This window comes from Pinus tabuliformis, chromosome 3_1, assembly GCF_031772625.1.
Source record: "Pinus tabuliformis cultivar Carrire ecotype Pingquan chromosome 3_1, CPIR1, whole genome shotgun sequence".
Lineage (NCBI taxonomy): Eukaryota > Viridiplantae > Streptophyta > Pinopsida > Pinales > Pinaceae > Pinus > Pinus tabuliformis.
Genome location: NC_142301.1, coordinates 121,910,524 through 121,925,070, shown reverse-complemented (window position 1 = coordinate 121,925,070; position 14,547 = coordinate 121,910,524). Strand labels below are relative to the sequence as shown.

Here is a 14,547-nt window from a genome sequence, read left to right as displayed (position 1 = left end):
GTTGGCTTATGATAGAGGAGTTCGACAACCAATGCCACTAACATCAAGGTACATAGAGGTCTTGGTGCTCTTGATTAAATACTAGTTCCATGCCCTTGTACATGACAAAATCCAATGGAGCATTGCAATCCCCTAATCCTGAAATCCTGGAAAACTGTTAAGTTTGTTGGATTATGAGTGAGATCTAAAATTCTACTTTCTCCATATGAAATCCAATGAGGTCAAAACCAGTCTCAAACATCTTGAGTCATTTCATGGTAATGTTAAAAATTCAAGTAAAGGATGAAAATGAAAGGTAAAGGAGATTTAAGAATTTAACAAAACCATGAATTGCATAGCATTAGTAGGGAAATATAGTCAAATACTAGGCTTCCCCTGTCATAAATCATTGCCTTTTTGAAAAAATTTGCGTTCTAAGTGTCCTTGGAAGCAATATACATTTCCCAACGTTTCCTCTGGTTTCCCCAAAAGGGGGACGTTGGGAAATGTTTCCCCAGGAGTTTCCCTGTCCTAGGAGCGAGGGGGCGGGCTCCCCACCCTGTGGGATGCGTCCCCATCGAACATTGCTGAATTCATCGTAGAAATTTCAGGCTTTCCCTTTTTTCATACCTTCCCTCACTTGGGAACTGAGCAGTCTATTTATTACAGGCCGAATTCATTGCAGCAATTTTAGGCTTGCCATTTTTGCATACCTCCCCTCACTTGTGCACTAGACACTCCATTTATTACAACGAAATTCTGCTGCCCTATTCTGCTACGTGGGGGAGGGGGAGGGTGGAAGAGCTCTTGAGTCTGAAACAAAGACCCTAAGTATCTCCAGTGCGGTGCCCCTCTAGCACTACCCTATTTCAAGTGCACACTAGATAGGAAGATGATCTCTGTTTGTAGCATTACAATTTTAAACAGGACTGCTGCCAACTCGTGGTCACGTGTTGCCATCTTCATTATCTTTCCTTGAATGCTAGGGTTTGATTTGAGGCTAATCTCAGATCTCAAGAGGAGATGTGTCCTTCCTACAAAAGCTTGCTCCTCTTGGTTAGGTGAGAGAAATGCTAGTGGCTCACAATGCTCAGAACAATTAACCCGAGAAACATTTTACAAATGCATCATCAACACCATGTAAGGATGATAAAGATCCACAATCAAGGTATCCAATCCTGCATGCTCTGCACCATGAGTGGTCTACAACTGCTCATACTCTTTGATCCTCAATATTCTTCCAACATTTTAGACGTTTGTCAAACCACTACTATAGGGTGCTATCTGGGCAGCTCTGGGCTATTTTATATGCCTCAAGTTTACTAATTAAGTCCTCAAAATGTTCCCCCACCAAGCCAAATTGTTATACCAATCATCTGTTGTACATGCTCAACACAATTGTAATGACATGAAGTTCATTTAAGGGTAGACTGATAGCAATGTTTTAAAAGTCCGACTCCGACTCCGACTCGGCTGAGGGTCGACTCTGACTTTGACTTCGACTCGATATCGACTCGGCCGGCTCGATTTCAATGACTTGGTCGTTGTAAAAAATACATTAAATATTTTTTTTTTAATAAAAAAACATAATTTTAAAGATTTTCATTCATGTTTCCAAACACACAACATTAGAATATAGATAGAAGACAACATATGATCAAAGTGGGCTCATGAATATATCCATTATATCAAAATGGCACCCAGTGCACTATCGAATACATACATGATGATGATATAGAGGTCAAAACAAAAACACATAACCAAGGAGCCTAGAATTGGCCTCTACAAGAAAAGTAAACTGTGACTAGTACTACTGGCTACTGTTAGAGGAGCCAAGATCATCTGGCTCAATCTCTGGATCAGAGTAAGGCAGGCCAGCCCATGGCTCCTCCTCATCATCATCTCCAACTGCAACTGTTGAAGTGGTAGCACTAGCAAGCTGTGCAGCAACTGCAAGTTGAGATAGACGAGATATGTGCTTCTGTCGTGGCTGAGCAGAGGAAGGGCCTGCAACTGGAGGACTTGCTGGCCCTGAGGTTGGTACAAGTGGATCAGGACCTGCCTTCAATTGAACATTATGTTTGAGTGATGCCACCGTCTGTAAATCATAATCAATATCCTCATCAGAATCCAACTCTGCTGGATGACTCTCCACTACCCAATCTGATGTTGGATCAATGTCTTCCAACACAATGGGATCTGAATCAGGTCTTTTGTTCAACAATTGGTTGCGTCTGAGCCAAAGGTTGTATTGGACATAGCCTAGATCATTTAACCATTTTTGATCTAAATGGTTTCTCTTCTTCGTGTGAATCCTCTCAAAAATAGACCAATTGCGCTCACACCCAGTAGCACTGCAAGTTTGACCCAAAATACGAATTGCAAACTTCTCCAATTCAGGACAATGGCTACCCAAAGTCTCCCACCATTGTGTTGCAAAAAAAATAGGAGTGTAATGAGTTAGCTCAACAAAATTACAAATTATGTCCGACTTTCAAATTATAAATGATTTAACAAAATAAGTATTAAGAATTTGAAAATTGAAATTTTTGTTTACCTGGCTCATCTGCTTCCCTTGCAATCTTTGCTAGGTTCTTTCCAAAGGTACCTGTGGCTTTGCTGAAGGTTGTGACTTGTTGGCGTATCTCCAGCTGATCACACTCCAATGGGATCATGTGATCAATGCAGTCAATCAATCCATCTCTAACCTCCCCCTTCAAAGATCCTGTCGCCTTAGCTTCATAATGATACCATGGGTTCAAAAAATACCCAACTGCATGTATAGGGCGATGGAGTTGATTGTTCCATCTTTCATCAATGATTGCCCAAATGGGCCCATACTTAGCCACTTTATCCTTGTATGCCCTCTTTATTTGCTCCTTTGCTTGATCCATAGCCTCATAAATGAAGCCCATAGCCAATCTTTCCCCATCCACCAACCACAACACCTTAACCTGTGGCTCAGAAAGCTTCACAATCTCTGCTGCCTTTCTCCAAAATATTTCTCCATTAACTTTCTTTTTCAATTCTTTGCCTTCCTGTTTGTGAGACCACTGGCTTTGATTCCATTCATCACTAGAAAAGATCTTTTGCAAGTTTCTATGTTGTGAAAGCATAGATTGCAATGTCAAAAAATGAGTAGCAAATCTAGTGATGGTAGGCCTAATAATATCCCTGCCCTCTATGTGTCTCCTCATAAGGCTCAAAATTCATGAATGATTATAGATAAATTTTGTTATGCTTTTGGCATGATCTACAGTGTTTTTGACCCAATCTAATTTTCCAATATCCTCAAGCATGAGGTCTATGCAATGTGCAGCACATGGGGTCCAAAATATGGTTCTATGTTTTTCCTCTAACAATTTACCAGCAAGAACATAGTTAGAGGCATTATCTGTGATGACTTGAACAACATTAGCCACCCCACCTCCTCAACAACCTAATCCAATAGCTGAAACAACAATTTCCCATCTTTTACCTTATTAGATGCATCCGTTGACTTTAGAAACATGGTTCCCTGTGGGCAGAAGATAAGAAAGTTTATGATGGTACAGTTCCTTTGATCAGTCCATCCATCTGACATGATGGTACATCCTGTTCTTGCCCATGAGTCCTTGAAATCTTTCAAATACTCATTAATGGAGGCAATTTCTTTCTACAAATGATACCCCCTTATCTCACGCATAGTAGGGCCTTTGAAGCCTTTTCCAACAACATGTATTGCATCAAACATAGGCTCATAATATGGTGAACGGGAAGCATTGAAGGGGATATCAACATCATACCACCATCTACATATGTAATCACAAGTAGTCTCCCTCAATTCTTTCTTCCAATGGTCATCTAAAGTGGGTTGCAAAGTTCTACTAGCTTGAGGACCATGTGCATCTGATGGAGAGGAGGGTGTGACAGTGAAATAACTTTTGATATTTATATCACCCTTCTTTTTCATTTTACCCTTACCCTTTTCTTGAATAGACTCCAAAGAGGGAGGAACATATCGGAAGGGGTTGGATGCATCAGTACAAGGGATAGAGGAAGAACCTTCAAAATCAAAATGGGGGTTGGTAGCCAACATTTTTTGTATACTCCTCTTCCTCCCAATTTTAGTCTCTAACTCTTTTTGCCTAGCCTTTTCTTCTTTAAACTTCTCAAAGTTGGCTAACAAATCCTTCCTAATCTCCCCAATTTTTGGTGATTCACATGGAGTAATTTGACCTCTAATCCCCGCCAAGTGTTGTTTCAGCCTTTTAATGCCCCCATGACCTTCCTTAATTTTTCTATGGCAAAATTTGCAATGCATTTGACTATCAACCATTTCAACATATGCCCAAGCAACATCTTTCACTCTAGTTGCCATTTTTTCACTTGGAAATCAAAGAGAAAAAAATCTGAAAATGAAAACAAAAAAAATAGCATTCCTTCAATGTTCATTTCTTTCACAAAAAACACTCTTCAATTTCCAGATTTGCACAAAAAAATAAATGAGCAAAAAAAGATTTTTACAAGTGAAAAAAAATACCTCTAGGCACAAACTATCTCCTCAAGGTTGTTCCAACAAACCAACTCCTCAATGCTACTCCAATGGCTGCCCAAGAAGCTCCTCACTCCTGCTACAATGCTTGCCCAAGACTCCTCACTACTGCTCCAAAAACAAACTCCACAACTCCTCACAAACTCTCACTCAAATTCTCACTCAAATGCAATGAGATGGCTGTGAGGAAATGAGAGGGGTTGGGTGGGTTTTATAGGGTTTAGGAGAGGGGAATGGACCCCAAAGAACCTAAAGGCAAATTAAAAATGGGTTTGGGGTCCCCAAAAAACAATTCAAAAAAAAAACTGCATTGTTTTGGCTTTTTCGGGCCGCTGTCATTGAGCCGGCCGAGTCGTTAGACAACTCAGCTGGCTTGGTAATAACCTGGCCGGCTGTTCCGGTTCAAACGCTGAGTCGACCCGGTGGGGGCATGATTCGGACTAACTAGGTCGAGTCGGTTTCGAACCGGCCGTTTTCAAAACAGTGACTGATAGTGGGACTTCCCTTGAATGACTTATGAAGTGAAAAATAAATTTATGAGGAACCCCTGTATAAACCAAGAGGTATCATCTGGCTCCAACTTGGGAACAAGTGTCATTTTTGGGGGCACTTGAGAATTCCAAAATATTCATACTTCAACATGCTAAAGGAAAATCTATGGCCTAATGCAATGACTTCATGATCTTAGAAGAATAATGGGCTTTCCCTCCGTGTTTGTCATCATGGAAAATGGAGATGCATTGAAATGGAAATGCGTGTATGTTGAGACCTCTGTTAGTGCTTGCTTGGGAGTGAATCTGGTCACTTGTTTATCAATTGCATTTCCAAATCCATCATTATTGGGGGAAATCTGCAAGGGATTTTCACATTCCATACCCTTCCATTTGTTTGCCACACCTAAACATCTATGTATTGAAAAACAGTCAACCTGATCTTCGATTTGAGTTCTTGATCTGACGACTCAGTCATTTTCTAGCCCAAGCTAAGCATTATCTTTTTTTTTAACAAGAACCTAGAATAGCTATTATATTAAAAGACAATGAGCTAAAGCTTAGTTTAGAAACATGATTTACATAAGCAAGTTGAAACCAATGGACATGTGTAATGTCTTCTCCAAATTGATGGCTTATGGAGGACATAATAGCCTATTTGAACTCATAGGCTATAGTCTTGTTAAAAGGGTAAAAACCCAAATTTTCCTATGTTGGGGCAATATTGGGTAAAAATTGGGTCAACTGGGGCTAAATTAGGGGTTGCACACACAACTCCTCACTTTGTTGGAGCCCACGGAAAATCTATAAATAGGAGAGGGTTGAGATCAATTGAATCGTCACGTGTGGACCATTTCATTTGTTTTCTTGAGCTTAGCTCTGAGGGTTTTAACACCCCTTCTCTCCTATCAATTTCGGTGGTGAAAGATTCCACCCTAGTTGATAATCTCAATTTTTTATTCTTCCTTTTTTCTATTTGTTTTGGCACAAGGTTGCTAAGGGAAATTTTTGGTCTAAGGAAGTTCATCAAAGACAGGCTGTTTCACTCTTTCATTAGTGGGGCCATGTGAGTTGATCTAGAGTTCTGGACAAACAACATTAAGGCAATTGCATTGCTTTATATGTAATTCCTGAAATAGAGGGAACTCGAGTAAGGGACATATTGGGTACATTTCTAACTCTGGATATTTCACTGTTGAATCACACATAATCATTCTGAGCAGATCGAGCTATTAAGGATTGAGTGAGGAAGAATTCAAGGATTTTGTGGGAGACTGGAAATTGTGACAAGCTCCTGTAGTGGCCACGTAGTCATCCAAGCTTTCTGAGATGAAGCCTTGACTCCCTATGATTAAAGAGAGCCCCTCTGTAGTCATTCGTGGAGTTTTGTGGGATAACACTGTAGTGGAAATTATAGATTATTTTTGCGGTTTCTAGAGTAGGGTTTCTCTACGACCAACATTAAAGACTGGACGAGATGATCCTATAGCAGCATAGGCGGCATCTGAAGGGCCCAGTTCGTGGCTTTGAAATAGCCAAGGTTTGATCCCCTGAAGTAGCTGCGAATATCCTGTAGCAGCGTAACGAAGAATCATTAAGGACTGAGGTAGAGGGTTAATTCAGACATGAGATAGACTCAGATGTTTCAGTTCAGGTTTCATTTAGTAGTTGGATCAATTTTTTGGTTAAGGTTTAGTAAAATTGTATCAGGTTGTCGAATGTGGATCATCTTCTGTATGGACCTATGAACAATACATTGCATTGTGAGGCTAATGGCTGTGTTGATTGAAGGATTAAAAAATTATTGCTCCGTTCAGTTTATTACAATTGGTACTATTTATTGAAGAAGATATTACTGTTATTGAATTAACAAAATAATTTTATTGAAACCCTACGAAACCCTAACATGAAAATTGCTTTAGTCTATTACAACATGGTCGGAATGGAGTATGTATCAACGGTCATCTCCAAATTCTGACCTTGAAGCTTTTGAATAAAATGCTAGAATATCTATTGTATTCCACTTGTCCATTCACTAATACTAACCTAACAAAAACCAAAATTTACAATACATCAAAATCTTACATTAGACCATGAGGAATTATTCCTCTGCTTTGATTTCTGAGTCTCCTAATTAACTGTCAAGGAAGGGGGACATACCCCTTTTTGCCCCTGCCACCAAAGTTCACCTTGATTTATCATTGACCCCAAATTAGCGATGTGATTAGCCTTGGAGTTGTTTGATCTGAGAACACAGAGACATTTCCTCTTGGGGATAGACTGATACAACTAATAATTATGCTAAAAAATCTGACTTAACTTTGTATTTGAGGGGAGGGGTTCTGAATATAAATGGTGGATTATATTCAAGGAAGCACCAAAAAAATCACCTCATGAATTCCCAGATTCACAATTTGCCTCAAACCCTGATATAAGGAATAGGCTTCAACAACGTTGTTGGAAGTGTGACCTAAACCCCAAGCATACCTATGTTATTTTGATTCTCATGGCAAAATATTAGCCCCCCCACTCCTGCCACCCTTGCTCGAGCTAAACATTATCAGAGTTACATAACATCATGAATTCCATGTTCTCGATATCCTTAATGGTGCTATCTATTTTGTTAAGTTATGAAAGAAAGTTGTTAGCAGGGATAGACTTGAGAAAACCCTCATATTTTGAATGCACATTGGACCTGACTTGCTGTGAAGGCTCATGGTCCTTTCATGTTCATCTTCTGGCTGATTAGGAAATTAAAATTTTTGACCCTTCTTTATAGTGTTCCGCTCCCTTTTGTGGTCCCTATCAATAATGTGGATAGTCAGTTGTTTTCCTACAAGGAAGGAAACAATATTTTTCTCCATTCCATCTCAAGGAAATGAGGGCGTAAAATCTGCTCAAAATCCTCCAACATCCATATCTGTTTGCAATAAGATAAGATAATATTATTTATTTCCAACGAATGACCACAAAAGTAGGTCAATGGGATTGACGGATAGATCTGGTACGAGTACAATGTGGGAGTGCAAACGTAACTTGTAGAAAATGCCAAAGCTAAATCTAGGATAAATGAAGTAAAGAAGAAATACAAAAATAGGGCAACCTCATAGATGGACCATCTGGTGAGAGAGTTGCCTGCCATGTGTAGTTTGAGTGGAGTGGAGAGGGAAGAAACACACTTAAACAAAATCTGGCAGCCAACATTAGTCATAATACTCACCAAATTGATGCATATCTCCTTGGGTCTGCGTGCTAGTTAAACTATCAGCGTTGACTGTGTGTTAACTGTCCTCCCATATCTGCGTATTAACTACTGACAGCAGCTCCAAACAAATCTGTGTATTAGCTTTTGATTGGCTGTTAATTTGTAGTTTGTTCCAGTGAGTGGGGGACAAACTCTGCCCCACATGTTAGAGTTGTTCCCACTAAATCTGATGTCTCAAAAATATTGCCCAAAATGAGTTGCGTATTATCTTAAGGCTAAGTGGAGCTTAGTGGGAGACAAGGTATGTCCCATGTGGCAGTCTTGTCCCCTTTAACTAGCAAATCCATGAACCGTTTTTAGAATTTCCTTTTACTTGCTGAGTGCATAATTCAGTATCCTTTTGTTGCTGTGTTGAACTTTCAGCTGGTTACGTGGAGCAAATTTTTATGACATGTGCACAATTCCTTCATTCTTGGATATGCGTAGATCATGGGAGTGAGGTGGGGTCTACTCCCAACCCACTTTATTCAATCCTATGTAATATGTATTGCACTTTATTTCCACTGTATTTAACTTTGGACATCAAACATTTTGTACACATCATAAGTGACAAGTGTATATTACTGAGTGCCTTATGGAGTAGGACTTGCTATGGTTTGTTCATGATAAGCTACAAGTAATGAGTTGGGTGTTGCATGTGACTAAAAAATGCAGAGGCTCTCACAAATATCTTCAATATTCTCCATAGTCATGAGATTCAGAATGCCATTAAATGAACAGAAAAAGGAAGCAGAGATGCATGCACAATCTAACTATGCGCACACATATAGATACAATCATATACAGTAGCATTAAAAATTAAGTATGCCCTTTAATTATAGCATGTATAGACTATAGAGGATCATATCCTGGGAACTCAATAGGGGATTGTGTACCAATGGTAAGAGTCATTGAGGACAACCAGCTCTTTGAATCTACCACATGTTTATATGCTATGCAACTGATAAGTGGAAAGTGGGCAGTTGCAACTGCCTACACAACTCCTTGCCAACATTTAGTTGCACAATATATAAAGACACTACTTGATAGCTTTACATTAAGGTTTGAAACACATAAATATATGATTTCCCCTTTTATTGCAATAACAGTTTTAATGTTTTATGCATTTGATGTGCGCCATTTGATGCATTTGTTTCAACTTTTCTCTTTCTGATAATTTTGTTATGATGTGCTTTCATGCTAGAAAATGACAATAATTTTTTGAAACAATCTGTGATTTGAGTTTTCAGGTCACTAATGTGAAGGATTAACGGGTTTTCTACTAATTTTAGCTCTAACATAATTTGTGGATTTTGATCATTATTCATTGTTACTTATGAATTAGTAACTACCGATTTTACATTGTGTTTTGCAGGATACATTACTTAAAGAACTACTCAAGGATGACTTTTTGTCAGAAGAAGAAAGGTTAAAATCTAAACATGTTTAGTGGCAGTTTTATATGTTAGCTAATATCTTAAAAGGGAAAAGACATTCTATTTTGAACTAGCACATGCCAGTTATGTATTAAAATCAATCTCTAGTTTGGTCCAGTGTTATCAGAACTGGTGGAACTAGACAGTGCAACTGGTTTGGAGGCAAAATTGGTCCAACTGGTGGCCCTAACTGACCAGTTCCATACGACGCCACATGGATTTAAAAAAAAAATAGGAAAAAAAGAAAAAAACAACTAATTTTAGGAACCAACGAGTTCCATATGATGATCCATGGATTTAAAAAAAGAAAAGAAACAAAAGAAAAAAACAACTAATTTTCCGAGAAGGATGAGGATTTTGATGAGTCATTAATAGTACCATGCTTATGTTTAGGTTCTAGATGCCATTTAGAGTATGCTTGTTGATGTATTTTTGTTCAGAGATGCATTGCATTCAGTACTATTTTGGTTATATTCACTCTTGCTACATAAATGAGAAGCTTTGCATATTGATGTATAAATGGTTTGTATATATATATATGTGGTTGTGTGTGCCTGTATTATTTTTTTGGATTTGAATATTTTGTCTTTTTGTTCAACAAGTTTTTGGTCTGATTTTTCTTGGTTCTGGTTCGGTTCGCATTTTTAGGGTTACCGGTTTGATGACCAGTCCGGTTTTGATAACATTGGCTTGGTCAACCGAAAAAAAGATAATGGTGTAACTTTTGTGTAAAGAAGATTTATAAGTACATCATAAAATCCCCTTAAGCCATAGATTAAAAAGTCTTCTTTTAGTAAAGATGCGAGTCTACAGACCACCAACACATTTCAAAGCCCCAATATATTTGGTATCATACCTATGGAGTGAATGCTATAAAATACCTATGGTGTTATATTTGCAAAGTGAACCTTGTAGAGTACATTGTAATATAAAATTTGCAGTCCAAAGAATACAGGATATATCATTAGAAAACACACAAGTTAGCGTGATTAACTAGTAACCCTGAGGTATTAGGCATGTTGTCACTCAAATTGTACAGGTACCTCGACAACAACTCAAGTTGGGGGCTGTCACCTTGATCCCCAACTTCTCCGTTCTATCTGTCTCCGAACAGCAGGCTACGGGGGGTAGACCGTATGGAAATGAGATGATGAAGGACAAGTTGGGAACCAACGAGTCTGGGAGACACAGTTGAGTGGCCTAGCTACTTGGTTAAATTTAGCAAGATTTTAAGGATTAGATTGAATTTATATTTGAGACCAGTGCCTTATGGAGTCAACACTCTTGCTTGTTATAAAATTGAGACCAAGTAACCGGATGGACAACTGCTGCTTTGATGTTTCACTAACCTATATGCGATGAAAATCCTAAGACCTAGGTGTGATGCAAAGATCTTAGTTATTTTTAATTAAATGCCTAATCTAAGTATGGTCTTCCCTTAACTATTTTGAAGCTAGGCTCCAAGGTAGGTTGTGGGAAGGAGGCCAACATGAAGCAAGCAAGGGCTTGATTAACGGTACCTTCTATTAGACTCCTATCACACGATGCCTCTAGCGCTGCAGAGACTGTGACTCTATCGACTGCAAGGTCACTGTGTTAACCATTGAAGAGTTGCTAAGCCCCGCAAGCTAGATGAGAAGGGGGGCTTTAAAGGTCTATCAACCAGGCTTATGCTTAGAGGTAATTTATTAATGAAAATTAACTTAGGATGCGATGCAAGGATGTTGAGTGTGATTCTCGAGTTAAGGTTGATTAATGATTAAGTACTTAAGATTGCATCAAGGAAACAAGTATTTAACAATGATATTCAAGAGACAATCTTATCCATGAGAGAATGTGCCAAATTAGCAAGATATGCCCAACAAAATAAACGATTTATCAATATTCTCAAGATAGCAACAATATAAGTCAATAGTAACGATTAGAGCACCTTTCTATTAGAACACTTAGCCAACGATTATTTCCTTAGTTAAATTAGAAAATGCCAATGACCATTCAATTTAAGAGATGCTCAATTGAAACAAGAAGACTTACGAATCTTAAGGCGCCAATGTAAGGTTATCTTTGATTAAGATGTATTAGCAATGAAACAAGAGAGTTGTACCAAGGCTATTGTAACAAACAAAATGCTCAACAAGATATTTCTTATCCAATGTTACCAACCTTATGAGCTAATGAGAGCACTTAAAGCCACTTATGTATTCAGATTTCAAATAACACAAATGAGTAACTTAGGACAACAGTAAACTACTTGTGTTTCAGTGATAAAGGAGCAACAAATGAGTTTATGACGGAAGAGAGTTATTTTAGAGTTCTCTTGAATATAATATGTTATGTCAAAGAAACAAAGCAATTCACTACCAAATCCAACTGAAGAATGGAATAAGCTCTCTTATGATATTTATGAAATCAGACTTTAGCATGAACAATGTGTGAAATTATTAGAACACTTTTAGACAGCAGTAAGCTAACTTGCTACCTCAGTGAATTTCTTATGATGCAAAGAAATGGAATTTCCCAATGAAAACTAAACCCCAATGCTGAAAAGGCGCCTCAACAACCACAGGTTGTAAGGGCAGTGCAGCTAGCCTCTGTTTCCCAGTGAATAGTTGATAGGCTTGGCAAGTCCTAAAAAACTTATGCACCTCAGAAAAGATTCAGGGCAATAATAACCAGCTCTAAGAATTTTGTGGGCAGTAGTTTTTGCAGCATAATGGCCACCACAAAATCTTGAATGAAACTCAGAAATTAGCTTTCTAGACTCAATTTCATCAACACACCTAAGTACTATACCTTCAGGATTCCTCCATCTGAGGCCATCCTTCATGAGGCAATACTTAGTTGCTTTCAATCTAAGAGCCCTTCTTTTATGAGCAACTAAATGGTCAGGACATGTAAGATTTAACAAATAATAAATGATGTCCTTATACCAATCATGCTCTCCTAATCTTTGCAGCTCAGGTGAAGATGAATCATTAAGACAAATCAAACCAAGAGCTTTTTCATTACCTTCAGTCAACATCTCAGCCAATCCTTGACCTTTGACCAACTTAGTGGGTCTAATTTCCAAGTCATACTCTTGGATTTTAGTAACCCACCTAGCATGAGTCCCTAAGAAATCAGTCTGAGTTAATATATATTTAATAGCGGAATGTGGGACAAAAGCAATGATTTTGGAATAACCCACATAAGTCCTAAAGTGCTTAAGAGACTTGACCAAGGCATATGCTTGCTTTTCCATGGTAGTATAGTTTAACTTAGTATTCTGAAGAGCTCTACTCATGAAAGCAATAGGCTGCTCGTGACCTTCCTTATTGTAACGACCACTAGTCGTATACACATCATAAATATTAAAATACTTCGTAGACAAATACATCCATTGTAGGATAGTAAATGTAAATTGTATATTATATAAAGAATTGATGTAGGATAATACAAATGAGAATGAGGGTCTTGTATATATAGGCAGGTAAGTACCCTTTCACTAACGGTTATGTCTTTAGGGACATGCATTTTCATTAATTGCTAACTAATTAATCATTAATCTTATTTGTTGTTTTTTACATTATTTGTGTTTATTTTTATATAAATTTAGTTTGTTACATTGCCTTCCCCTTCAAAAAGCTTTGTCCTCAAAGCTTACTGATGAAGGATCGGTTCTCTTCTGTTGATCGACATATCTTCTTATTTCTGAGCTTTCATCTTTGTTGATACAAGACGATATGATGTTCTGAGCGATAGACAGAATTGTCGTACTGAAAACGGATCAGACCATCCTAGATTAATCTTTTGGGAAATCTTCTGACCCTTGGAGTTGTGTGGTGAATAGTTATCGTATGACTGGATTGAGCTCACTTTAGTATTCTTCGGAACATAAGTTTGTTGTTTATGTTCTGTGTGATATAGATTTGTAGATTGATTAAAGTGTCTGCTCTTGTGATTCAGAGGTAGATAAGGAATTTTTCTTGTTTGAACTTCCTTAAACGTTTTTATGGTTGTTTCTTGATTTTCATCAGGCATTGTTGTTGTTGACTTAACTACTGAATCCTTATTTGAGGTGTCCTCTGTTTGAACGATGACCTCTGAGTACGTTTTTACTTCAATAGGGTTTGGATTTGCCTGAATTGCGAGATTAATGGTATTGATGTTTGTTTCTTCAGTTTGGACTGCTACATCTGGAAATTTTGATGCTTCCTTTGTGACAAGTTCTTTGAACCTATTCATCAATGATTTCTTTTCATCCTTAAGTTTTTTAATCTGTTTGAGCAAATTTTGATTATGATTTTTGAGATGTAAGCATTCCTCATTCTCTGAGTCAACTTTATTTTGGCCTTAACGCTTCTCGTCTTTTAAACACTTGATTTGTTCTACTAATGTTTGGTTAAGGCTCTTTAAACGTAATTTTTCTTCTTGTTCTAAAAAATGCTCCTTGAGTTCCTTTTTTGATGCTTTAGCTTTCTTGACTTGTTCGAGTAGTTTTTCTTGGTGATCTTTGAGGCGCGAAATTTCTTTGTCTTTGTTGCAGATGACTTCTTCAAGATCTTTTTGCTTCTTTGATATAGTTTTTTCGTTATCTTGAAATATCAAGTCTGAGATATCATTAAGGTCTTCTAATGAAGATTTTATTGATTTTGATTTACTTGTTATGTCTCGAAACATGACCATCTTCTCTTTATATGGAAACATCAAAATTTGTTTCTCTATGTTTAACGTGAATGTACCCAAATCCTTAAACTAGGGTTGATCGAGTATGATGTCTCTCTTTTTATCCGTCCTTACAACATGAAATCGAGATATGTACTCATAATGACCTATTGTCACTTGTAGATCACTAATTTTATACTCTTTTTGGTCAAAAATATT

The 14,547-nt window shown here is 37.8% G+C and overlaps 1 protein-coding gene across 1 annotated transcript in view; it reads left to right on the top strand.

Moving 5' to 3' along the window:
- Nucleotides 1-14,547, top strand: part of LOC149186063 (uncharacterized) — a 365,529-nt gene that overhangs the window by 173,662 nt on the left and 177,320 nt on the right. The window contains exon 4 of the mRNA XM_089410881.1: nucleotides 9,624-9,676. Within this exon, the coding sequence (XP_089267007.1) occupies nucleotides 9,624-9,676 (53 nt within the window). The remainder of the gene's footprint in view (nucleotides 1-9,623; nucleotides 9,677-14,547) is intronic.